Here is a 25,117-nt window from a genome sequence, read left to right on the forward strand (position 1 = left end):
CATTTGCCTTGTTGTACTGCTTTGACATGTACTGACCAATGACTGCATAATTGTATGTGTGCACAGGATTGTTCTTTGCTCAGTTTGAGGTCAAACTTGTTTGGCCTTTACAGTTTGAGGGGTTTAGGGGTTTCCCCTCCCTGTTCTGCACCATACGGATACATTAATCTAATACACTTACGTTTACCAGCAGAGCGCCAGTACTTCCTTACATCTGAATACCCTGTTCTTTGTAGTTTGCCATTGCACTTTATATGATGGAGGTCCGCCTTATCTTAGAAAGCGTTTTGCTTTCTACCTGCCTACTAGGCATTTGAGATCGTCCTCTCAGCTGCCAGCGCTAATCCCCCGTGTGCGCCTCCAAAGAATGGGGGGCAGATCATTGGCTGTTAGGGCGGCAACGGCTTGGAATTCGCTGCCTGTCCATCTGCGCGCAATCAAAGAGCTAAGCCAGTTTAAGAAACAGCTCAAAACTTTCCTGTTCTAACTGTCTCCTTTCCGGAACCCTGTAGGCTCGCGCCGGGACACTACTAGGAGTAGCTGTGCGCATTACAAAATCCAATAACATAACATAACATAACACATAGTTCTATCTCAATGGCGCTGTGCTGCCAACAAAGCCAACGGACTGTAGTATGAGCGCCGTTAACAGTGACGACGGGATGTTGTTTTCCCTTGACACATCTAATATATAGGCTCTCAGCTGTTTCCGTTTTCGTCTTGAACGTTGCAGGATCGGAAAGCAAACCTACATAGTTTCCTCGGTTCATGACATAACCGCCCCTAACCTCTCAGTTGCGCCCTTCCTCTGTGCCCCGCCTCTGGTTCAAGTATAAGGTGAAGAAAAGGTACGGGCTTTTTGGGATTGATTCAGTTTTGGGCCGAGCGTCAGGAGAGTGAGGAGGGGCAACATGAGAACACCCGTAAACAGCAGAAGGGGTGGTGGGAGAGGTGCAGGAGCCAGCGAGGGAGTGGGGTGGGGAGCAGCAGAGGAAGGGAAGCAGGGGTCGGCAGAGGTGGCAGTATGAGGGGCAAAGCAAGAGGAGGACGAGGAGGGATGAGTGTCCAAGGAGGGAGCTGCATGGTGGGCAGAGGGCGGGGAGGCGTGATAGGAGGGGGCGAAATGGATGCCTGCAGTAGGGGAAGAGGCGGCAGGGGTGGACGAGGCAATGCCATAGGAGCAAAGGGTAGCTTGAGGGGAACACCTACTTGGGGTGGGAGGCTGAGAGGCACGAGAGGATATGGTAAATGTGGAATCATAAATAGAACTCGAGGTTGTCTCATGGGTGGGATGAAGGGAGAAGAGTGCGAAAAGACATGCGAACAAGGAAGCCGCGGGGCAAGAGGGATGGGTGACATGAGGGTTAGAGGTGGTGACATGGGAAGCAGAGGCAAATTTGCTTACTCGGGAGGCAGAGGAAGTGGGGTGAAAAGAGGAGGTGGAAAAAGGGGGCTTACGCGGGGCGGGTGTGCTGAAAGTGATGATGAGTGTAGTATAATCGAGGAAGAAGAATGCAGCAGTGAGGAATGTGGTATGAGACGGGGTGGCAGGAAACGTGTGGGCCTGTGAGAGACTAGGTAGAGGAAAGCTTACGGCTGGAGGGCAGAGTTGGGGTGAAGGTGGCCTGAGACAAGTAGGAATTGTTATAACAAGCATTGAAAATTACACGGCCGCACGGCCCGCGAAAGTGATCGCGGACACGATCAAGCACGGCGGAGGTGAGACACATGGCGGCTGCCCGCGTTGAGACACATGGCGGCTGCGCGCGTGCACGCTCACGTGCACGCAAGCTATAGGCCACAGGCAACACTTTGAGAACCCGTACACTAAATGTCTCGGCCAGATCAGCGCATGCGCTGGATCAGGCGAGACCTAAAAAATCTCTTCCGCTGTGTCCATTGGAGGAAATGCATTAAATTCATACACCTAAAATGGCCGCCAACCACAGAATACGTTTCTTTCAGTGCGCGCTCTAGTGGTCGAAGATGCCAGCCGAGGCGTCCTGACCTTTGCAAAATGGCAGCCTCCTCAAAGTGCGAGCTCCTAAGACCGGCTGCCTGGAGGTGGGTAACTGGGACCCCTTGTATTCGGTCAGCTCTGCACACCGAATTCGCCGAGGTCCCAAAGCCCCCTCCCAGCTCATTATATCCCCCAGTGGTGGCGTCACTGACCGCTCAAAGCAAAGCTTCTTCGCAGCGGCGGCGGCAAGAAGAGCGGCGGCTAGTGCACGCTGCAGCATCGGTCAGCGAGCGGATACGACTGCTCACCAAGCTGCAGAGACTGAAGTTTGTAGTCTACCCGCAGACCTTCTCGTTGAATGCGGACCGCTGGTACCAGGATTATACTAAGACGGCCTTTAGGCATGAGCTACCCCCTGGGAGTTTCCAAGAGACCCCTGGGTTGGATCTGAACGAGCTACGGTCTCTCGCCTGCGACGCCCTCTTGCAGGAGACTTTCTACTTGAAAAAGCACCGGCCATTCCTCCTCCGTACACAGGAGCACACCGCGCAGCCCTTCCTCACCAGTCTTGTGTCTGCACTGCGAGCCGAGCTGGTGCGTCATAACCCGTTCCTCATTACCTCTCATCTCGGTACGCCATTATTTTGTTTACTTCTTTTACGAGCTGGAAAAAGCGTATGTACCAGTATTGGGGATCACCCCGAAATGTTAGTCAAACAATGTAGTTGCCTATTTATAGGTTGGAACCATATATTGGCTTTTACGGGCTTTCCGATATTGGAACGGTTACCATCACGTGTTTCAGGGCAGATTAGTGATGACTGGTGAGACTTGTTTCACAGAGCTGCTAGATTGTCTGTGTGCTTGTGACATTTTAATGCTTCGAAGTGCGCCTGTGCGTGACATTTATACACGCGTGATATATGATTCTTGGAAAGAAAATAAAAACCTGTTACTTGTGTCAATGTAATGTTATACCAATATTTTTTGTTATGCTTAGCCGCCTGACTCTGGTCTTGTATTCCGCATGAGAAGCGAGCAAAGTTCTTATGATGTTGATGGCTGCGGTCTTGTATGTGGGTTGCCAGATCTGTTATGTCACGGAGAGGTTACATTGTAGTTTGCAACAGTTTCCCTAAAATTAAGAGCTACGGTACGCAACCCAGCTCAAATGAATATCAGTAAGCGAGCTTGATCCTTAGCAGGCAAGAATGATTCTGTCGGAATCTTGATTAAAGTTTGCATTCGTTTAGATAATTTTTATACTCCACATAAACTATTGATCCGCATGCGGCCTACGTCTTCCCTTGAGAGCATTTAAAACGCAGTCAGATTTATCTTCCACCACTTTTCATGATAGGTATTCAAACGTCAGTCCAAATGGTTACTCGGGGTCCCTATTTTAAACGAGTACTTGGCTACCAACATTACAGGGGTTGGTTCCACTTCGTGTTGGCTTACTTGTTACTTCTACATCTCCTTTATTCAATGACGGTAGGTGCTGCAATTGTGGATGTCCATATTGTGCCACTGGGATGGTGATACATTGTTTAAAAACTATCAAAGCAGGGGCACAGTGAGTGCTACCTTAGGGAGTATTCTGATATGTCCTCAAAGTGGCGACTGGCCCTCTCAATATTAACTGGCTGTTTTTCAGAAGTTTTCTCATAGTGCGCATCAAACACAAAAAAAGACTACTGCAAGTTAGGCCTATGGCTGATTTGATTTCATCAGGCATGCTCCTGATAGCGAACATGGGGGCATATTATCAAGCCAGGCGATAAAATTATCGCCGCTTTAGCGGCAGAAAACTGCCGCTAAAACGGCGATAATGGGCTTGATAATATGCTCTATGGAATTCCAATTGAAGCCCATGTTATATATGAAGGACATCTAATATGGGCTTCAATTGGAATTCCATATAGCATATTATCAAGCCCATTATCGCCGTTTTAGCGGCAGTTTTCTGCCGCTAAAACGGCGATAAGTTTATCGCCTGGCTTGTTAATATGCCCCTTCATCTTTCTCTAAATGGACAGGTCATTTGCACAGTCGCTACCTGCTCTTGGCTTATAAGGAAGTTAAAAAAGATCTTTCCTTTCATCCCCACCTGTCTGCACGAAAGCAGATTGCACTAGCCTTGGTCATGTCCAGCCTAGATAATTGTACTTCCATTTACCTGGATTCGAACATCGGTACGTCCCTTGAAGACATCTTCAGTTGTTCAACATCAGTTTGGTCATCGCACCCATGTTTCGGAGGAAGAGATGAAGGACAGAGCTTTCTCAGTCGTTGCTTCTAGACGTTGGAAAATCTGACTTGGAATAGTTTTAGTGTAATCAGACTTGTGTGTTGGTGTGACTTAGGTCAGTCTTGACATTGCCCTAGTCTTTTACAACCCCCACCATAGCTTTTCTTAAAGCCGAAAGAGCTCATTGTACAATGAGCACAAGTTAAAGGATGCATACATTAACTAACCTGAGCCTATAATCTGCAAGGCTCCCAACTTGAAGTCCTTAATCCGGAGCATGTGTGTGACAACTCTTCCTTCCTCCGATGTCCGGGATCTCTGTGCAGACTGCAACTGTTCAGTGAGGGTGGCGGCAGTCTCCAACAACGGAACAACCGAAAACTAACCCCCGCCCCCCCCCAAATCCCAAACAAGTGAAGCTCCCACCCTGTTGTGGCAGTGACTTTTGGTCTTCCGTAACACTCTCTTTGCTGTTAGTTATCGCAGGACTTTTTGTGGTGGATGCAGTTTTTGAAGATTGCAGTCAAACTGCATCACTGTCTCCTTGGCTGGCGCAACACAATGTTTATGGTTTAAGCAGCTGATACAAGGAGACGATGAACGGAGCACTGAAGCTTTTCAGACATTCACCCCCAGTCACAGGTCTGGGTTGAAGCGATCATCATTCTTTAGCTCTTTTTGCCACCCCAGTTAAGGGAGGACCTGGCCTGGCATTTCAGGCTGGACTGTTCCCATGAGGCACAGGATCAAGACTGATTTGCATATGGCTAGGTCCAAACTGGGGTGGTGAAGTGAGCTAAAGAACAATGATGGATGCAACTCTGATCTGGGGGAAAGTGTCTTAAAAGTTTCAGTGCTTCGTCCATCATCTCCTTGTGTTTGGTACTTAAACCATAAACATTGTGTTGCACCAGCCAAGGACAAGGAGACAGTTAGGCAGTTTGACTGGGGGGTGAGTGTCTGAATTTTTCAGCACTCCGTCTATCATCTCCTTGTTTGCTTTATGGTTTAAGCACTTGGGTCTGTTTTGGTGTCATTCCCTCTCTTGCAGTTGGGGCCAATCCTCTTATAGCATACCGTGACACTCCCCTTTATGTCATGAGTTTGCACAAGTTTGTTTTGTTAAATGAATTTAAAGCAACTCAGCTAGGATTTGCTGGTATGAAATGGTATGCATAACTTTCTTCTGAAGCCAACAAACGGGTCTTTAACATTTTAGATACTTAGGGGGTGGGAAAAACCTTTTGCTTTGTCTAGGTTATGGAAAACTACCAATACGTAGAGCAGAGTTACTTCTCAATGAGCCTTAGTTCCTATTCTTCAGCTTAAGTTCTGCAGACCTTTTCCAAAGACTCAATACTGCTCGTATATATTTGCAGTTTATGTAGTTGCTGATTTGAAAGTATCTACAAAGCCTTTCAAAAAATATAATTAGTTGGTCAGTAGCTTTGCACTATGGAAGTGTCCAGCATTGGGTGAGAAGGGAATTAAACCATAATTCTTAAAAGAAACATGTTGGTTGTATTCCTTTAGAACGTGAAGTAACCTAAGCCTGTGATCTGTGGTGTATTTTCTAGTGCTAAACTTAAAACATCATTTTAACTTTTGCTTTCACAGGGTCATTTGTTTGTTTCAGTGTAAAAGTCTCACATCTTATATTGGTTTATTTTCTTAGATTTGAGACCAAATGTCAACTTCTACTGGATGCGTGGTGAAACTGTTGTGGCCCGTGGGCATCGAAAGGGCAAGGTTGACCCAATTCGATTTCAGATAGATGACAGCCCACATAGCCAAATTCGTGTGCCTCAACAATTGGATCCGGTAAGAGCACTTTTTACCTTTCAACTCTACAACTTCACCATGCCACGCGTTATATATTTGCAGCATTTTGGTAGCGGATGAATACTAGAGAAACCACACTCACTGCATGCAATCAATCAGTTGAGTAGTATTTGTATAGATCGGCTAATCACCACTGGGGTATCCAGGCACCGTGCAGCAGGTATCAATTGAAAAGCCGGGTCCTGAGTCCCTTCCTGAAGTGGGTCAGTGAGGGTACAGTGTAGAGGTGGAGGGTGTTCAATCTTTGCCGGAGAGGTGGGAGAAGGAGCATCCCCCGGAGCGGCTGCAGCAGATACGTGGTATCTGAGCTAGGGCGAGGTGAGCAGAGGTTTCTGGCAGGTTGGTGGAAGATCAGGTGGTGGTTCATGTAGGCTGGTCCTTGGTTGTGGAGGGCTTTGTAGGCCTGAGTAAGGAGCTTGAAATGGCATCTCAACTGGACGGGGAGCTAGTGGAGCTCTTTTAGATGCTGGGCGATGAGTGTCCTCATGGACAATGTCGTGAATCTGAATCACTTAAAAAATACAATTGCAATCCGTAATCAGGTGCTTACCTTTGCATGGATGGCCTCGCACCTGTGCCTTGATGCGTTTAGTAATCAGAAACAGTATGTTTCTGATTACTCGAAGTCCAATTCCTAGATATGTTACTCAACTCTTGATTTATAGGTGATCAAGCCAGACAGAAGGAAAACCAGCAACAGGGTCATTTTATTAACTGATAAATTGGCCTTTGATCGCACAGGAAGGCAGATAACCAAGAAAATACATATGAAATATGGGCACTGTGTTTTGGGGGAGGAGCAACGAACAGAGGGTGCTCCGTGAAACTGATTGCTTTCATGTGATTGGCTAAGAATAGGCATACCAACGACGACAATGTTTCTTTATTTTTCCCATGGTAGTATTGTTTATACCCCATGTAGGAAACCGAATTGTTAAACTAAAGGGAATAAGGCTGCAGGCATGATGTGAGCTGTGGCTAAGCCCCATAGTCAAAACAATATAGCTAATTTTACGTAAAAGATGTGCTGCATCCGAATTGTTGTTTAAACTGATTCTTCTGATGCTTCTTATTTGGGGAGAGCTGGAATAATTTTGGCTGCCTATTTCTAATGCGGATTCAAAAGGACAAGAGATGCTAGCGCGATGAGCTACATTGAAACAGTCAATAGATGACTAGAATTTTAATACGTTTAAAGAGCGAAAGCAAAAAAACACATCTTCCTAATCAATGAATTTCTAAGGCAAATGCAATAACTAATAGGAATCCTGCGCCTTGAGAAAGAGGAGTGTTCCTTGAAATGTGTTGACTGTCTTTTATACAGCTTTTCTTTACTGTTGCTATACACACAAACTTCTATAACAAATTTTACTTTATGATGAACACTACATAAGGATTCAGTGGAATTTGTGATTGTTTGAGAGACCTCCAATAGGATTATATGGATTTACAATGCACCATGGGGGCTTGGTGCCCATGGTGAAGGCATTGATCACTATTTCCTTACCTCAAACTGTGGTATAATACATATAAGAAAGAAGCAAGTTGCAATTTCCAAACTAGGAAAAAATTATCACAAAGACATCAAAGTGAAGAAAGCCTTATATAGGGAATCAGGACGTAACAGAATTCCATAACCTTTCCGTGGAAAATAAGTATAACTCAAAATAGAATACAGATCATTGGGGTGCAGTGGACCAGGACCAAAAATCACCAACAGTGGACCTAGGAAAGATACGGATTTGCCATAGAGGTCAATAGTTATGGAGGACAAGGATTTCTGCTCATCCTAGTTAAAAGGTTTCCTTTCAGATGGAAACCTTTTGAGATGTTGACAATCTTTTGGGTGGTATAGGCTCAATACTGTAGCCAGACTCCACGTGAAATGGCGAGGGACTCTTGCACAGGTCTCCAGAAGCCTCTATTCTCTTTCGCAAAAGCACAAACCAGGAAAATGTAGACTCTGAGCTTGCGTCCTCTTCTAGTTAAATTCAACACCATGTTCCAGTTCTCCAGAGACTAAAAATGTTCTAACTTCGAGGAAAAGTTCTGTAACTTCGAGGAAAAGTTCTGTAACTTCTTCCACGATGCTCCAATCTTTCAGTGATAATGTCGTTGATACCAGTGCATAAATTCAGTTTGTATGAAGGCTTGTGGCCATTTTCAGTGAGATCCAAATGTTCAGTATCAGTTGGTTTTCTGGTTCTCTTAGGTTGACGCAGTTCCCACTGTCCTAAGAATCTTCCACATACTTTCTTTTGTCCCTGTGAGTCAAGAAGAATCTGGCTTCCGCAGCCCTTGGAGTAGCTTTCAGATCCAGAGACTTCATGTAAAGCTGATCACATTCTCTCGACCATCCTTCACCGGGTAGATACGATTTTTTTCCAGCATACAGGTTTTCTCTTCCTTTCGTCAGTTCTGATGAGCTCTCTCCATCAGAGTGCTTTACAGAAGTTTTAAAGGGGTAATTCTTCTAAAATGAAAAATTTCCAAGCTACTGTAATGGAAATTTTTTCAATTTTAATTCTATTCAGTTCAGAAGAGAAGATTATGCATCACTTTTTTTTTTCTCTCTCAGCAGCCAATTCATTCTAACCATAAAAATTACAGTTCCCATTAGACCATGGGAACTTAATTTTAATGTTTAATTAAAACCAACAGAAGTAAAAGCTATAAGCATGAATGTCACCGATTTTTGCATAGTAATCACACCGGCACGGCTTATTTCCATACTTTAGCAACTGCGAAGATGAGGATTCTCCAAGCATCTTAACAAGTTAACAAAATAGATATTTGTACCACAACGTAACTTGCCACTTTTGCTAGACATGACATCTACGCACATTTTGGATTGCAATTAACCAATCATTTTGCTTTACGTAATCACAGCGGTAGTGGATATCCTGTCTGCCGAAATATAAATCCCATTATATCCTATGGGAGTCACCTTTGTGATGGTGTAACCCGTTTGCCAAGATCTAAATCGGGCCCTTTGTTTCTTTTAACACACAGGCCTTGTGTGTCTTGTTTAAAGGCTGTTTTTAAGCTTGTGCTGCCATTTTTGCCCCAGATGGTCTTTACACCCTGGTCCGTAACCTCCAGAACACCACACTGGCACACCTTAAGGGCTTCCTACATGGTACTGCACGTCTCTTCCATGATTGGAAGAAATATGATCTCACCACCCCCATCCAGATGGAACTCTGTTGGCTCTTCTTTCCAGCCCACACAATCTACGAAACTAGCTGTATCATTTACAAAGCAATCCTCATCAGCACCCTGCTTATTTTGTGGACTAGCTCACCATCTCTACTTTCTCTTGACACACTCGTAGCCAGCCTACCATCAGACTAAAGAATAAGAAGTAAGTGTGCATAAGGAAAAACGAGACAACAGACCTTTTCCATCTATGCATTCAGAAACCGAAGCAACATCCCTGCTCCCAAAAGGACCGCCCGAATGCTGCTTCAATTTAGGGAAAAGTTTGAAGGTGCATTTCTTTACAGAACCCTTCATCGCAATGCAGGAAAAATCCAATATTCTGTACTTTTTCTATTACTTGTTGACAGTATGCTTGTCTTTGACCCTGTAGAGTATTCTGCTGCCTTTTTGGTTAGATTTGTGCTATACAAACATTGGATCTATACTTGCGAACAGATGAAAGTGAAGAAAACACGTCTGCCTTCTACAATTTGACCTTTGTGTTACAGCCAAGTTACAAAAGAGTTAATTACGCTAGTTGAACTGCAAAATTGTTTTTTTGTGCTGCGGAGACACAGTTGGCATCTAGTTAGAAAACTGCGACTGCCCAGAGTTTAAATGCCGTGGGAGAAAAAAAGAACTAGAAATGGTAAAAACATTGTATTTATTTATTTTACTCCCCATTTGAGCAACCCATCAGTGCTTAGATGTATTGAACAACAAGACTGCACTGTCAATGCAATAAATCGTATTCAAAATAGACTAATTTTGAGGTGAGCTCTGCAAACACCTAATTTCTAAGTGCTGTGATTAAAATGTACATGCCTACATTTAGGACAGCAGTCGTTTCTACCAATGCATAAAAGTTCCAGTGAGTTTTCTCCAATGCTGTGGATTGTTAGCTGCTCAGTTGAGTTCTTGAAAGTAAAGGAGGGATCCGGTGGTTAGGATGTGAGCGTAATTTGGTTGAAAAGTTGATTATCCTCTCAAGGAATTTGATAATAGAGAGCAGAAATTTAGCCATAATCCAGGTTACTAAGGTATTTGAGATGCCCTCTGTTGGTCTTGGCCATTTTTGGCTAAAGTTCCTTAAACTTTTTGCCTTCCTCCTAAACCTTTTTCTGACATTATGTTGCCGACTTAGATGCTTTGGGCACTTTGCCACTGCTGATCAGTGTCAAAGTGCAAGTGCTCCCTATATAAAGGGTTATGGTAATTGGTTGTCCATAACTGGTATGTTTGCCTTACTAGTAAAGTCCCTAGTAAAGTGCCCTATGTGTGCCAGGGCTGGTAATGCCAATGCTACTAGTGGGCCTGCAGCACTAATTGTGCCACCCACACAAGTAGCCCTAAGAAGAGATCTCCGGCCTGCCACTGCAGTGCCTGCACGCAGTTTAACTGCCTTGTCCTGGCAAGTGGACCCACTTGCCAGGCCTTACCTTCCCTTTTTATGCACATCAGATACCCCTATAGTAGGCCTAAGGTACCCCACTCGGCAGGGTGCAGTGTATGTGAAAGATCTGACATGTTCTGAGGTGTGTACCATGTCCTAACAGTGAAATACTGCCAAATTCGCTTTTCACTGTTGCAAGGCCATCTTGCCCATAGGACAGAATGGGGAATGCTGTGTCCCATGTTTCCAGCATATCTTCCCATAGGCATAAGATGGAGAGATGGAGCTTAAAAGTGTGCCTGAACTCAAAATTTAATAACATCTTTTTGTGAAGATGTTTTTTGAATTGTGTGTTTAGATGCCACACTTTTAGAAGTGGCTGGTTTCTTGTCCTAAACCATCCTGTGTGCCTCTGCCTGGTTGTGTATTGCCTGTCTGGGTTTGGATGTGACAAGGTCTGGGAAGTGTCCTGACCCCAGGGAGGAGTTGGTGAGACAGCAACAGGCTGGCCTGCGTTTGATGTGGGGGGAGGAGTAGCCCCCTGGATGTGAAGAGGGCTGTGTTGCTGCCCCTAGAGGTTGGCTCCACCTCCTGCTGAGCGTCTGGGCCCCAGACCCCGACTATCAGAGGAAGAGGGTGTGCACTGGCAGGAAGACACCCAGGTCTGGTTTGGACTTGAGTCAGAGCCCCCTGAACACAAAGACTTCAAAGGCATTGAGGGGTATAAATGTAAGAGATGAAACCCCTCAACTCGAGACTGAAATCCATACTGAAAAAGGATTGAAACTACTTTGTGATCAAGAGTAACCTCTGCCAAAGAAGAACAGCTGAAGAGACTGAAGAGAAGGACTGCCCTTGATGTGTGTTCTGGGGCTGGCTTGCAGTTTCCTGATTTGACTGCGTAAAGGACATGGGACTTTGCTGTGTCCCCCTGCTTGAGAGGACTTTGCTGTGTCCTGAAGTAACTTGTCTCCAAGGGCCCGAGGAGAGCTGCTCCCCTTTTGTGAAAACTCGGGAACATAAAAGTCTTCAAGTGTGTCTCAGTGACACTGTGTGCTTTTTGCATGCCTGAGACTGCCGTGTGGTCCGTGGTGCTGCTTACGGCGTGCCCCGTGACCGCATTGCCCCCGCAGCGTGCAACATCGTCCACGCTGCTGCATTGCTGTTTGTGGCCCGAGCCATCATCGTAACCGAGGCTGTAAGTAAAGATCGCCGGCCCGAGCCACAACGTTCTAAAGGCTTACTTGAAACTAAGGACCGTGTCTCAGCTACGCTGTGTACATGTGCTTTTTGCATGCCTGAGACTGCCGTGTGGTCCGTGGTTCTGTTTACGAGGTGCCTGGTGACTGCATTGCCCACGCAGTGTGAAACATCGTCCACGCTGCTGCATTGCTGTTTGTGGCCCGAGCCGTCATCGTAACTGAGGCTGTGAGGAAAGATCGCCACCGCCGGCCCAAGCCACAACGTGTTAAAGGATTTATTGAAGGCTAAGGAAGCTACAAGGTGAAAGTGAGCGTGATCGTTGTTCGTTGAAAGGAATCTGCCCAAGATCGCCAACGAAGGAGAAGGTAGCGCCATAACCCGTCCGGCTACAGCGTCGCCTAGCAACAGAGCTGCAACGTGAATGGGATCGCCCAGCAGTACGTCCGGATAGCGAGAGCGAGGCAGCGCACCCCCCCAAGTAAGGCTTGGACTCCGGTCGGGAGCCGCAAGCATGTGTGGCCTGGGGAGGCGTGCAGGAGGAGTACAGGGGTGCTCCGATCTCTCTCCTGCTGAACCGCGTTAGACGCGCTGAGTCCCCGAGCTGCCCATACCAGCCCAGCAGTACCGGGGCAACCCTTTAAGCTTACGTCCGTTGTATCTGTTGTTGGGGGCCTAGTGGTGCCCGAGTTGACCACGCAGATTGGCTTACCGCATTATTCTTGCATTACGAACTGCCTGATTCTTGCATTACGAACTGCCTGATTCTTGCATTACGAACTGCCTGATTCTTGCATTACGAACTGCCTGATTCTTGCATTACGAACTGCCTGATTCTTGCATTACGAACTGCCTGATTCTTGCATTACGAACTGCCTGATTCTTGCATTACGAACTGCCTGATTCTTGCATTACGAACTGCCTGATTCTTGCATTACGAACTGCCTGATTCTTGCATTACGAACTGCCTGATTCTTGCATTACCAACCGCATTGTTTTTGCATTACTAACGGCTGGATTCTTGCATTACGAACCGCATTATTCTTGCATTACAAACTGCCTGATTCTTGCATTATGAACCGCATTATTCTTGCATTAAGGACTCTAATTACTACATTACGAACTGCATAGCATTGCATTAGGACTGCATTAGAGATTATGGATTGCTCATTAATACCGCAAGAACCTACAAGTGATTGCTGGCCTAATAACCGGCAAAGCGAAATATTACGAATACGCATATGTTGGATTTCTATCGTTTGGTCTCATCGTATTCCTTTTTATAAAGATACCGCTATTTTTATGAATCCTGTGTGGTGTCCATTTGTGGTGTTATCACTGTGTTACTGGGAGTGTGGTTGCAAATACTTTACACATTGCCTTGGAGATAAGCCTGGCTGCTCGTGCCAAGCTACCAGGGGGTGAACAGGGGTTATCTAAGAGTGTGTCCCTCCTTACCCTGACCAGAAGCAAGGGTCCCTGTTTAGACTAAGGTACCTACCTCAGCCAACTAGAGACCCCCAGTTCTAACACCCTCCTAAATAAATAGGAAGCTGACCATCTCCTTGAACTGTAGAGGAGGTGGATGGGTTAACTGCATTGCTTGTTTACTTGTGTTCAGTTTAAAAATAAACATAAATGCGTACTGCTGCACGGTAATGACCCCCATGGACCGTTGAAAAAATGTATCAGAGTTTGATTTCTGCGAGGAAGCTATAACACAGTTTGCTCAATCTTGTTCACCCATAACTAAGTTAGTCTGTGCCAGCAATAGGTGTTATGAATGAGGAATGAAACTAGTCTTTTTAGACTTGGTGGGCTAAAGTCTGAGCAGTTGTCTTATTATATATTGTTAACCACAGTGAGGTTCAAAATACAATTTAAAAACACTTTGGTGGTTGGGCCATGCCACCTCTTGTAAGTATGTCCCATGACCCTTCTTTAGTCACATGGCATCACAAAAATGTTCATGGTTGGACGTGCTTTAAGAGAGCAGAATTTTAGGAGTGCTCTTTAAACCTTACTTAGATAGCAAAAGAAAAAAACTCAAAAAAGAACACACAAATGGAAGCGTTAGTTAAAAAATATATGGTTATGTTCCCCCTTTAATGATCATGCATCCTGTTTGTCCACTTGTCAGCGGTGCCAGACAGGCATAGAATGTCTGGATGTTGTGCATGTTGTTTGCCTGGTTATTATTATCATGTCTTCTGTTTTGTATTTGTTAAATGATGTTTCTGAACCCAAACGAATCTGACTAGTCCTTTGCTTACCTGTGCATTTCCTTTTAGTTTGTGCCTCTAGACTCTTTGGTCACTGAAGAAATCCCCATCATTACTGTTGGACCAGATAAACTCCCACTATATAAAAGACAATATGAAAATACCATATTTATTGGTAAGTAGTTTTTGGAGTTAAAATTGTAGTGATTGTCTAGTACCTACTGCACACAGTGAGCTATATTTGTGTCATTGGATACTACTTATAAATGCGTTTCTGTATTTGTCTACTCTGTTTTATCACCGTAATACATTAGACACAAGAATTAGTGACTTGTCATTGCATCACTTAAGTTAATACATGTTTGCTCATTGGGCAGTTAAGTTTAAAAGTTCAACTTAACTGTTTCTGCTGTGGCTTGTTCATAAATAATACCCCTTTTTAGGTCTCATCCATCAGACAGCTTTTAGCTGCAGGCAAAAGCCTCTCGCAGATCATACCAAAACCTTTATAGTAGGCTTAGGGCCCGCCCACTGCTTTGCATTGGTTGACTTTATTTCACACTCCTTGGCTTGTTTCTGGTTGATGGCTTGTCTCTTTACTGCCCGTTTGATTAGCTGACTAGTATCCTTCTACTGCTCTCATTTAGGGAACTCGTTTTTTCCCTTTTTCTTTAAGCACTCCCTGATACTTCAATTTGTGTTCAGGACCTCTCCCTCTTTTGCGGCTTCCTTCCATACCAAATGCTCACACCCTGCCTCTCGAGCGCTTTGTGGGCTGCTTTTTGTTCTGGATTTGCTGTTTGTTTATCCGCCCTTATACAGTCCATTGCTACCTAGTTCTTTGCTATTTTATGTTTAATAAATTCTTTACCTTCCCACTGCCTGTTGCTCCCTTCGTCTGCTCTTCATTACATCTCTCCCACCCGTTTCTGCATTGCTACCCCACCCCTTGCAGTTACTAAAAATACAGTATGTATATTTTTTAGAGGACCCTGCAGTTAGTTTTGGCTGCTGGGCCGCTCCGCATTTTTAAAAAGCACTTTTGCACAGGTAAAAACAATATATTTTTTTATTTGCCGTTCCAAGTGGAGTCTTCCATCTGGGATTGGTGAAGAAAATACTGCCTAGACCAAATGGGCATGTGCATGTATGTTCATGCACGCGCATGTATGTTCATGCACGCATGCTCCTGCTAAATGGTGAGCTTCTGTTAGGGCCACAACATTTATGCACTATGTTTGCTTCCCTTCATAATGCCTTTTTTGTGCAGCATCAGCAAAAAGCATTTTGCTTTTTAACAGAGCTGTACAGCATCACCAGAAAGCATTAGGAAAGCCACTAGATCCCTAGGGTGAGATCTTTTGGCTTTGCCAATACTAGTTATATTTTGGCCCATATGGGTGCAGCCACTAGGCGACTGTGTATGGCAGTGATGTTTTGAAAAAGAATGAGACTAGCTGCATTGCAAACTCGCCCCTTCTTTCCCTCTACCAAATTGTGCTGCCATTACAGTGCATAATGGCTTAAGCATAGTTTAAAGTAGTTCCTAACTCCTGTTTTGGGGGACCTCAGGCAGGAAATTGCTAATGGGTGACAGCCATGGTGGTTGTAGTCATTTGTCTGCAATGTACTTTGGAGCTGGAAAACTGAGCAGTCAAAGGCATCTTAGGGAGGTAGTTTGGGCGTTCAAAACTCAAAAGTCAACTAACTGACATGATAATTGATGTACTCCCCAGCCCAGTGCTTGTCTTAGAAAAAAAGAGGTACTTTTATTAGCACTTCAGAACGAAATGCCAATTTCACTAATGGGGTCAGCAACTGGGTTCTTTCTTACAATGCTACAGGCAAAAACTAATGCTTAAAAGCAAGATACTTGCCAGTGTCCTGAATCTGTGTTGGCAGTTCACACCGTGATACAGCAGTGTAGCACAATGTCAGTGCAATGCAGGGAAGCTTTGGGTGAGAATCTACTTGTGTGTGAATTCACTACTTGGTTTTTCGGTGAGCAGTTTCTCAGTTTGGTGACCTGTAGGTGAGTTCAGTCTGTATTTTGCTGCAGAGTTCAGTTTGAGTCTTTGTTATGCCTTTCAATCAATACTTTCCTAACGCAATACACATGGTATCACTCTCTCGACACAGTCTAGTGTGTTACCTGTCCTTCCGAAGGCAGTTTAGTGTTGCACTGGCTGCGGTGTGCCCTGTGCAGTCACATGGGCGGTGTCTCTATCAGAGGAAGCAGGGTTGCGGTGCTGACCCTACCTCATCACATTTCAGCACTTGTTGAGCTGTGAAGGTTCTACTATTATGATGATGGTGTCCTGATCCTAGCTCGTTGACTAAGGAGGATTGGGTCCCTCGTTACAATGCAATGTTTCTGGATGGCACACTGGTATCCTGAGGTTATTGTTGCATCACGCTGCTGGTCAAATGACTCACAAACCAGAAGATAAGTGATGCCGCTCTGCTTGGGTTGGCGCCAGGCACACACATGTACACAAGTCCTCTTCATCTGGATGATCCAAACAGCGGGAACACAGCTGTGCTTCTCCTGAGCAGTCTCTCCTTCTGTGTGGCCAGGCAGGTTTCTAGATGCTTGACCAGTTAAGCCTACTTAAGGTGAAGGCACCTAACCTCTAGATGACTCGCTGTAATGCAGACACCATGCTAGGTTTACAGAAGCTCTTAGAGTAGTCTGCAAATGGCTTCCGTCCTTGGTCAAGAAGAACTCTGAACCGACCCCAAATACGATGGTTTAGACCCCACCATTGTACTCATTTTCCAGTTGGGGGTTGTTGATCCAATGTCTTAAGTACGTGAACCTCTTTGAGGTGGTTTCCTTTCAAATGTCATTTCTGACTGCTTTGCAGACACAGCTCTTGCGCAAGTTAAGTGGTGATGTTGCTGGTCCAGGCATGAGTTTCCCACAACTGGTGCACATTGAAGTGTGAAAACACTGCCCCTGACTGTCATCAGTTTTTCCTGAAGTAGGAATCAAGGAAAGGCAAAATGGCAGGGCCTGCCTGGAAACATCCTCACCCATAGCATCAGAATCTGCTGACTTGCCCCCTTTCCCCTACCATGCACCAAATGTTAGTGCTCAGGAATCAACAAACTCATTCTAAAAGGTTATCAGAGTTTCTGTGGGTAGACCTGTCTCTTTTCTCTGTTACTTCAGTGTCTGGCTCTCCTCCCTTCAGCTCTAGAAATTTAGGCAATACACTTTCGCTGTCTGGAGAGGCTGTATATCATCCTCCATCTTGCTCAATGTGAAACCAGGACTAACCTAAATGGATCCTTCTGGTCCCAGCACTTATTTGCACCGCAACGGGGAGTGCTTAGGTGCACTTAAATACAATTCTGAATTTCAGCATGGGGGTCAGGGTGTCGCACCTAAGCAAAACTTTCCTTGAATGGGCCTGTAGGCCATACTCACTCCTGAACGGTTTCATACTATACATCACTGCAATATTGGTATGTTTCCACCACTGCTTTATTTCAACCCAGGGCAAATACTGTAGTTCAGTTTCAGTAAAGAGGTCATGCTTGATGCACACTTGGCTGTTGCAGAATTGGTCTGGACTTAGTGTAGGAAGCTGGCTCTGTATATTGTATACCCCTAGGTGGTTATATCCTGCACAGAGTCCAGTGATTCCCCCGGAAGTGTACAGGGCTCAATGCAAACTCAAAGTGCTCTATTTGTGATAATGCGGGTGAGCAGCCTTAGGCCTAACACAGAGGAGTGTAATTTTATAAAAATAAGCTTTTCTTAAGATTTATTTCAAGACCAAGATAGTTGCAAAAAGGTAAGTACGTTTTTAAATAGAAATACTTTTCAGTTTCAGAAGTAGACAGCTAGTGCAATGTTCAGTCTATGCAATGTTAACATATGGATTTAACAATAATGCGGTTTTACAGGTAAGTATGCTAATTACAATTCCAGGTTTGTGTCGGCAGAGGGTAAAGTTCAGATAAGCTGAAACACTGCACCACCACTAGCAGCACAGGAGCGGCCGGATGCAGAGGTCAAAATCTGGAGGTTGGGCCCAATGTTACTCAATCGAGACTGTGGGTGCTTGAAGTCACGCTGTTTTTGTAAGTAAGTAAAGCCGCTGCTTTGTTCAAGCTTTTGAGGTTTAGGCAAGCACGGGGGGCCACAAGCCAGCAACCAAAATACACCACCTGCGACACAGAGGCAGCAGGGTGCAAACACTGGGTTCAATCAGTCAGGGACTTGTAAAGCGCAACTACTTCCTTGTGAGGGCCTCAAGGCGCTGAGGAGGTAATTCCGGGTCTTTCGATGTGGAGCCAGTGGAGATTGACGAGGTGTTGGGCAATGTGGTTGTGACTGGGGATATCTAGGATCAGGCTGGCTCTGGTGTTCTGGACGGTCTGGAGCTTGCAGAGTAGGTTCTTGTTGATTTGGGTATTGAGGGTGTCACCGTTGTCCAGTCTGCTACTGAGAGGGTTTGCATGACCGTTTTTCTGGGTTCGGGTGGGATCCATCAGAATGTTTTTCGGAGTATGTGGAGGATATTGAAGCAGGCCGAGGATACAGCGTTGATCTGGTGGTTCATCGTAAGCAATGAGTCCAGTATGATGCCGAGGTTAAATGCGTGGTCCATCTGGGTGGGGGAGGGATTCCAAGGGCAGGCGACCACCAGGTGTCATCCCATGCTTAGGGGGTGGGGCCCAGGATGAGGACTTCTGTTTTCACAGAGTTGAGTTTCAGGCAGCTCTTCTTCATCCAGGTGGCGACGGCTTTCATCCCTTAGAAGTTGTACTATGTGATGTTGGGTTCTTTGGTGAGGGAGAGGATGAGCTGGGTGTCGTTGGCATATGAGACTATGTTGATCCCGCGGTTTCCAACGATGGTTGCGAGGGGGCCATGTAGATGTCGAAGAGGGTGGGACTGAGGGAGTGTCCCTGGAGCACTCCACATCTGGTCTCTGTTGGTTCCGAGAGGTAGGGTGGGAGTCTGACTCGCTGAGTTCTGCCTGTGAGAAATGAGCATACCCAGTTCAGGGCATTTCCATCAGAAATTCGCACAACAAAATAGAGCACAAGTGTCACTTAGGGTTACTTAATGTCGTACTCATCATACAATTCCCCATGGGAAGAACCAATTTGACAGCCTTACAAAGTTAAGTAGGGTAGTAATGAGGGACATAAACTTAATTAATCTTTTTTGTGATTCTATGTATATTTCAGTCTTTTGACCTAGTCCCGGTCCTGAGGAAGAACCTTCAAAGAAATTAGAGGTTCTGAAACGTGTTGACCCAATTCAGCTAGTCCAAATCTTTCCTTCAACCCACAAAATCACACTGTTTCTCCATATGACTAGCTGCATTTGGCAGGTTATAGCCTTTGAAAGTGAAAATTGTCTATACCGCCACACTTTACCGTCTGACTGAAGGCCTTGTCACCTCATTACCATTGTATGTCGTGTAATTTGTTACGGTCCAGCATATTTTTGGTTTTGCATTTGTCCTTATGTCTATTTTGTCATTGTCATTGATGCTTTGTGTTGAACTTATTGTTTTTCTCGGTGTTGACATGATAAAAAAGTTGAATGTTAATGTTTTAATATGAAGAATTCTTGATAGAGGAATTAAAACTCTAAACCACTTTAAGAGTCATGGTGGTTGTTGTACAAGTACTTTCTATTTGAATGCACACCTAGACACTTTGTTGTTTTGTAACTTTAAAAGAGGCCTAGCCTAGGTGGAGTTTAGGGCCCAACCCCCTTTCTTGAAAAAGTTTCTGTGGATACCGGCGTCATGGAGTCTGGTTGCTAGTGTGCAGTGGGAGACTGTGTTGAAGGCAGCTGAGAGGTCCAGGAGGGGGAGGGCTGCCGTTTGGCCCTGGTCGAGGAGGAAGTGGATGTCGTCTGTGGCGGCAAGTAGGGCAGTCTCGGTGCTGTGATTGCTGCGGAATCAGGATTGGGAGAGGTCCAGGACGTTGTTGGCTTTGGTGAAGTTTGCTAGCTGTGTGTTGACGGCCTTTTCGATGACCTTGGCTGCGAATGGAAGCAGTGAGAGGGGCCTGAAGTTCTTGAGCTCCATCGGGTCAGGAGGGGGTTGACTTCGGGGTGTTTCCAGTCAGCAGGGAATGTGGCGGTTTCGAGGGAGCAGTTAATCATCCGGTGTAGTTTGGGTGCGATGGCTCTGGCGGCTCTATGAAAGATGTGGGGTGAGCAGGGGTTTGAGGGTGCTCCGGAGTGCATGCTGTTCATTGTCTTTAGGGTGTCTTCTGTTGTGAGCAGGGTCCAGCTGAGCAGGGTCTGTTCACTGGCGTTGCTGGGACCTGGAGAGGTGCGAAGGTCTTGGTTGTCAAAGTTGTCGTAGATCGTCTTAATCTTAAGTTGAAAAAAGGTGCTGAGTCTATTGCAGAGATCTGGGAGGGTGAGACATCTGTTGTTTCGCTGTTGGGTTTGGCAAATTCCTCGATGCTGGCGAAGAGTTCTTTGTTGTGGATGTTGGTAAGGATTCTGTCTTGGAGTAACTTCTTCGTGGATTTAATGGTTTGGTGGTGTGCTGTGGTGGCTGCTCTTTAGGCGGCGCGTGTTTCTGGAAATCTGTTTTTCCTCCATGTCTTTTCGAGTCGTCGGCAGGAGCGCATGGATTCTTGCAGGGGTAAACCAGCTTGCTTTCTTGATGTGTTATCCTGTGGCTTTCTTGAGGGGGGCGAGTGTGTCGATGCAGTTCGTAATCCAGCAGTGGAGTTTGCATGCCGTGGTGTTAGCATCTGGCGTTGTGGGGTGTTTGAGGGCAGGCGTGAGCTGGTCTTCGGTGATGTTGCTCCAGCTTTTGCGGGGGAGGCAGTGAGCGTGCTTGTGTACGGTGGGTTTTCTGAAGAAGTGGATTCAGTGGTGGTCTGTCCAGAGGAGTTCTGTGGTGTGGCTGTAGGAGACGCGGTTTTCTTCTGCGAAGATGGGGTCAAGTGTGTTTCCCGCTGTGTGCATGGGGGCGGTGACTAGTTGCTTCATTCCAATGTTGGCAAGGATCTCTCCCTCTCTCTTTTTTTTTTTTTGAGTATTATCAGTACATCCGTGAATATTGCATACATATTCAATGTATTCCCTCAACTCGACAATGCAACATAATGAACAACTTACAGTGCATACTTATTCATTATCGTACAGTACATTCAATACAATGTACATCCCACAACCGTCCCACTAGAGGACCAGCAACCCTCCCGCAGTCTGTCAGCACCCCCAGCCTCCAACCATGGGCCTGGTACTTGACTTATCGGAAGACATCAGGGTTCCCCAGTAGGTATGTTGTTACAGGGCTCCAAATGTTTTGCGGCCTGGATGCGATCGGAAGCTCCGCAGCATAAACATCCAGCTGATCTCTACAATACACAATATCTTTACGCCATGCCTTCACTGTCGGCACCGCCTTCCCACCCCAGTTTTTTGCTACCAGTCTCTTGGCCGATAATAGCGCAATAGCTACAAGTTTACGATAGCTCGGTTGAATTGCTTTCAGCAGGCCCAATAGACATACCTGAACCATGCATTTGACCTCCTCCATAATCCTCTGGGAAAGAAGTTGTGTCACTCTACTCCAATATAACGACACATTTTTGCAGCCCCAGGCTAGATGCATACAGTCTGCATTCTCCACCCCACATCTCACACAGCATGAGTCCTCATGCAACCCATATCGATGCAGGCGCTCTGGCGTATAATACATCTCCTGCAAATACTTAAAATGGATTGTCCTGAGGTTTCAATTCACCGTAAGGCGTCCAGTCAATGCACAGCACGTAACCCACTCCTCCCATGCAAACAGGCATATCAAATTAGACATTCCTTCTTTCGAACGCACCAGACGTGACCATTGGGTCCTCAGCAAGAGAGGCAGTATCCAATCTAGTTAGTAGGCCTTTCCTGTCTTCCTTGGACAGCTGCACCTAAAGCGCATTCAGAGCCCTCTGCTCATCCGCGTACTCCGGATAAATCATACGGATTGCTGCATGCAGTCTGGCATACGCAAAGCCCAGCATAGCAGTGTACTGTTTTGTTTGCAGTGAGGGCATCTAATGTTATAAATTTCCCACTTGTGTATAAGTCACCTAGTATAGCGACCCCGACCGTCTTTAAAGTGTCCAATGGTCCCTGCTCCTGTGTAACTGAAATGCCAGGGTGCGCATCTAACACGAAGGCTGGCGCATAGCTGCCCGCTCTTACCTGCAGTGCCCTCCATGCACAGCTAGTACAGGTCACTGTATAGATGTGCCCCTTAGAGTTTAGGGGGCGGTCATAGATATAAACCGCAGAAAGTGGAGTTGGGCGAACGTCATCCGCCTCCACCACCAGATGCGGTAGGAATCTTGACGGAAAGCGCCAATAATGCGCAAAGTGTGCCTGCACACAGAGATAGTATAGTCTCATATCCGGCGCTCCAAAACCACCACACTCAAATGGCTGCACCAGAGTATTCCAGCTGCAGCGCACTTTCTTCCCTGCCCATACCAGTGTCGATAAACATGCCTGAAGCAATTTGAAGAATGCTTTAGTCAGTACTATGGGGATATTCTTGAACAAATTAAAAAAATCCAGGTAAAATCGTCATTTTTATTACTGCGATATGATCCGCAAGGGACAGCTGGAGGCGTATCCACCGGGACACCTGGTCTGTTAGTGTCGTGATCGCTTGTCCATAGGTCATTTGCACTGCTACCTCCGGATCCCTGTGCACCCAAATCCCAAGATATTTGACAGATTCTATAGCCCATGCCAAAGGGAACTCCAACTCGCACGACGTAGTGCACTGTGTGAGGGGTAATATTACCGATTTATCCCAATTTATATTGAGGCCTGAATACCTTCCAAACTCTACATACTCTAAGTAAGGGGTCTAGGTTCACCTCTGGCTCCCGCACATACAACAGCATATCGTCCGCATACAGAGAAATGGCGAGCGGGCGCTGTCGGAATCCCAAGGCCGCCTTTTAATGCAGCTGTCTAATTTTATAGGCCAGAGGCTCCAGCACGAGAGAGAAAAGCATTGGTGACAGCGGGGATCCCTGCCGCGTCCCTCTGCATATTCGGATAGGGTCCAATGCAAACTTATTGACCCTAACCCCCGCCATCGGCTCGGTGTATAGCAGACGTATCCATTGCACAAAGGGAGGAGTGAGCCCCATACAACTCAGCACTGTAAACATATAGCCCCACTGTATGGAATCGAAAGCCATGGTGGCGTCCAGCAACACTGCTGCAGCCTTCATTTCAGGGTCTAATTTATGCAATGTTGCAAACAACGTTCTCAAATGATGTGTTGTGTATCTCTCCTGCACAAAACCCGACTGATCTGATAGCACCAGCGCGGGTACCAGCGGCTCCAATGTCATTGCTATTATTTTTAGTGAGGATTTTCACATCTATATTCACTAAGGAGAGTGGTCGGTACGGTTTGCAGCATTTAGAGTCCTTGTCTGGTTTTAAAAGTGTAACTATTCGGGCCTCACGCAACTTGGGCAGTAGAGTCCTGCTATCGTATGCCTCTGCATACACCAACAAGTTGCGGGGCCAGCTGGTTAGCATATGTTTTATAAAATTCACTAGGCAATCAATCTGTACCTGCCGCCTTACCATTTGGCAATTTTTGTAAAGCCTCCATATCATTTACCATTCGAGGTTGGAGAAGGTATTCTCTTTGTCCAATTGACAACCATCCTAATGCCCATCCTCGAGATCATCCGCTATTTTGCTCTCTGTAGCCACCGGCCGGTGTGTATATAAGCCCTCGTAGTACTCAGTAAACACAGATATTTTCAGTGTCCTGTGTCTCGGCTCAGAGTCTTTATCCAGTATTTCAACTACATGACACTGCTCTTCATGTTCAGACATCTTTGCAGCCAGTGTCCGTCCCGCCTCCCTCATATGCTCTAGTGTCTAGACCTATAGTGCACCTCCTGCTCTGCAATTTCATCATGTTCAGTAGTTAACTCTCTCATTTGTACAAGTGCAACTCCTATTGCCTTTCGAGATTTTGGAGCTTACATTCTATATCTGCCAGCTAATTGCGTAGGGATTTTAAAACGCCAGCTTGCACCACCATGCATTTTCCACGGATCGTCACGTTAAAAGCTTCCCAAAGTGTTCCTTCTTTTTCTACCGACCCCTATTGTAGTGCAGAACACCGGGTCCAGCAAGGACACCGGCTGCAGTCGCCACTGAAATGGGGGCCTAGTGAACGTCGGAACTACCAGCTCCAATAATACTGGGTCATGGTCAGATAGCGTTCTAATCAAATGTTTGACTCTCACCGTCAATGCACTCACTTCTTTAGATAACAGCCAGTTGTCCAATCTGGACCATGAGCCGTGAACAGAAGTACCAAATGTACCTTCTTTCGCACCTAGAATTCTCACCCTCCACGCATCAACCAACCCTTGTACATGCCGCTTGCTTCCTGTGCCAGTCTGTGACAGCAGACCTATCCATTCCTGGGTCCAGATATACATTGAAATCACCGCCCCCAAATGATTAGGGAAGGAAGAAGCAAACCCAATCGCTGCCAGACCTCGCTGTAGAAGGCCGGGTCATCGATATTTGTCCCCTATGTATTAATCACCACCACCTTTGAACCTCTGTACCAGTAGAACAGAATCTGCCCTGTTTGTCCATTTCAGTGCTGATAAGCGTAAATGGAGTACCCTTGTTTACTAAAAGCATGACACCTCTCGAGTACGCAGAGTATGACAAGGCCACCCTTTGTTGACCAGGTTCTCTAGGAAGGTGGTGGTGTTTGGGTCATGGTGGTTGTTCAGGTGGAAGTTTGGGTCTCTCAAGTTGGATGTAGTCAGTGGAGGCAAGGGCATGGGGTATGAAGAGGTCGGCGATGGTTTTGGGGGCCAGGCGGCCTGTAGATGAGGGTTCCGCGGAGAGCTGTTTTAGGGTTGGTCTGGATCTGGAAGTAGAGGTGCTTCATGAGGGTCGTACTGTCGGCCAGACCGGTGGTTGTCATGCAGAGGGCGCTTTTGTGGACCATGGCGATTCCTCCTTCTGTGCGGGTGGGGCAGTCTTTCCGCAG

At 46.0% G+C, this 25,117-nt stretch overlaps 1 protein-coding gene across 1 annotated transcript in view; it reads left to right on the forward strand.

The window, feature by feature from the left end:
* Nucleotides 1-1,908: 1,908 nt before the first annotated feature.
* The window catches only part of MRPS30 (mitochondrial ribosomal protein S30), a 66,024-nt gene continuing 42,815 nt past the window's right edge, over nucleotides 1,909-25,117 (forward strand). The window contains exons 1-3 of the mRNA XM_085631223.1: nucleotides 1,909-2,591; nucleotides 5,887-6,032; nucleotides 14,139-14,244. Coding sequence (XP_085487349.1) covers nucleotides 2,018-2,591; nucleotides 5,887-6,032; nucleotides 14,139-14,244 — 826 coding nt within the window. The 5' untranslated portion in view covers nucleotides 1,909-2,017. The remainder of the gene's footprint in view (nucleotides 2,592-5,886; nucleotides 6,033-14,138; nucleotides 14,245-25,117) is intronic.

The sequence above is a fragment of the Triturus cristatus genome, chromosome 2_1 (genome assembly GCF_964204655.1).
Source record: "Triturus cristatus chromosome 2_1, aTriCri1.1, whole genome shotgun sequence".
Lineage (NCBI taxonomy): Eukaryota > Metazoa > Chordata > Amphibia > Caudata > Salamandridae > Triturus > Triturus cristatus.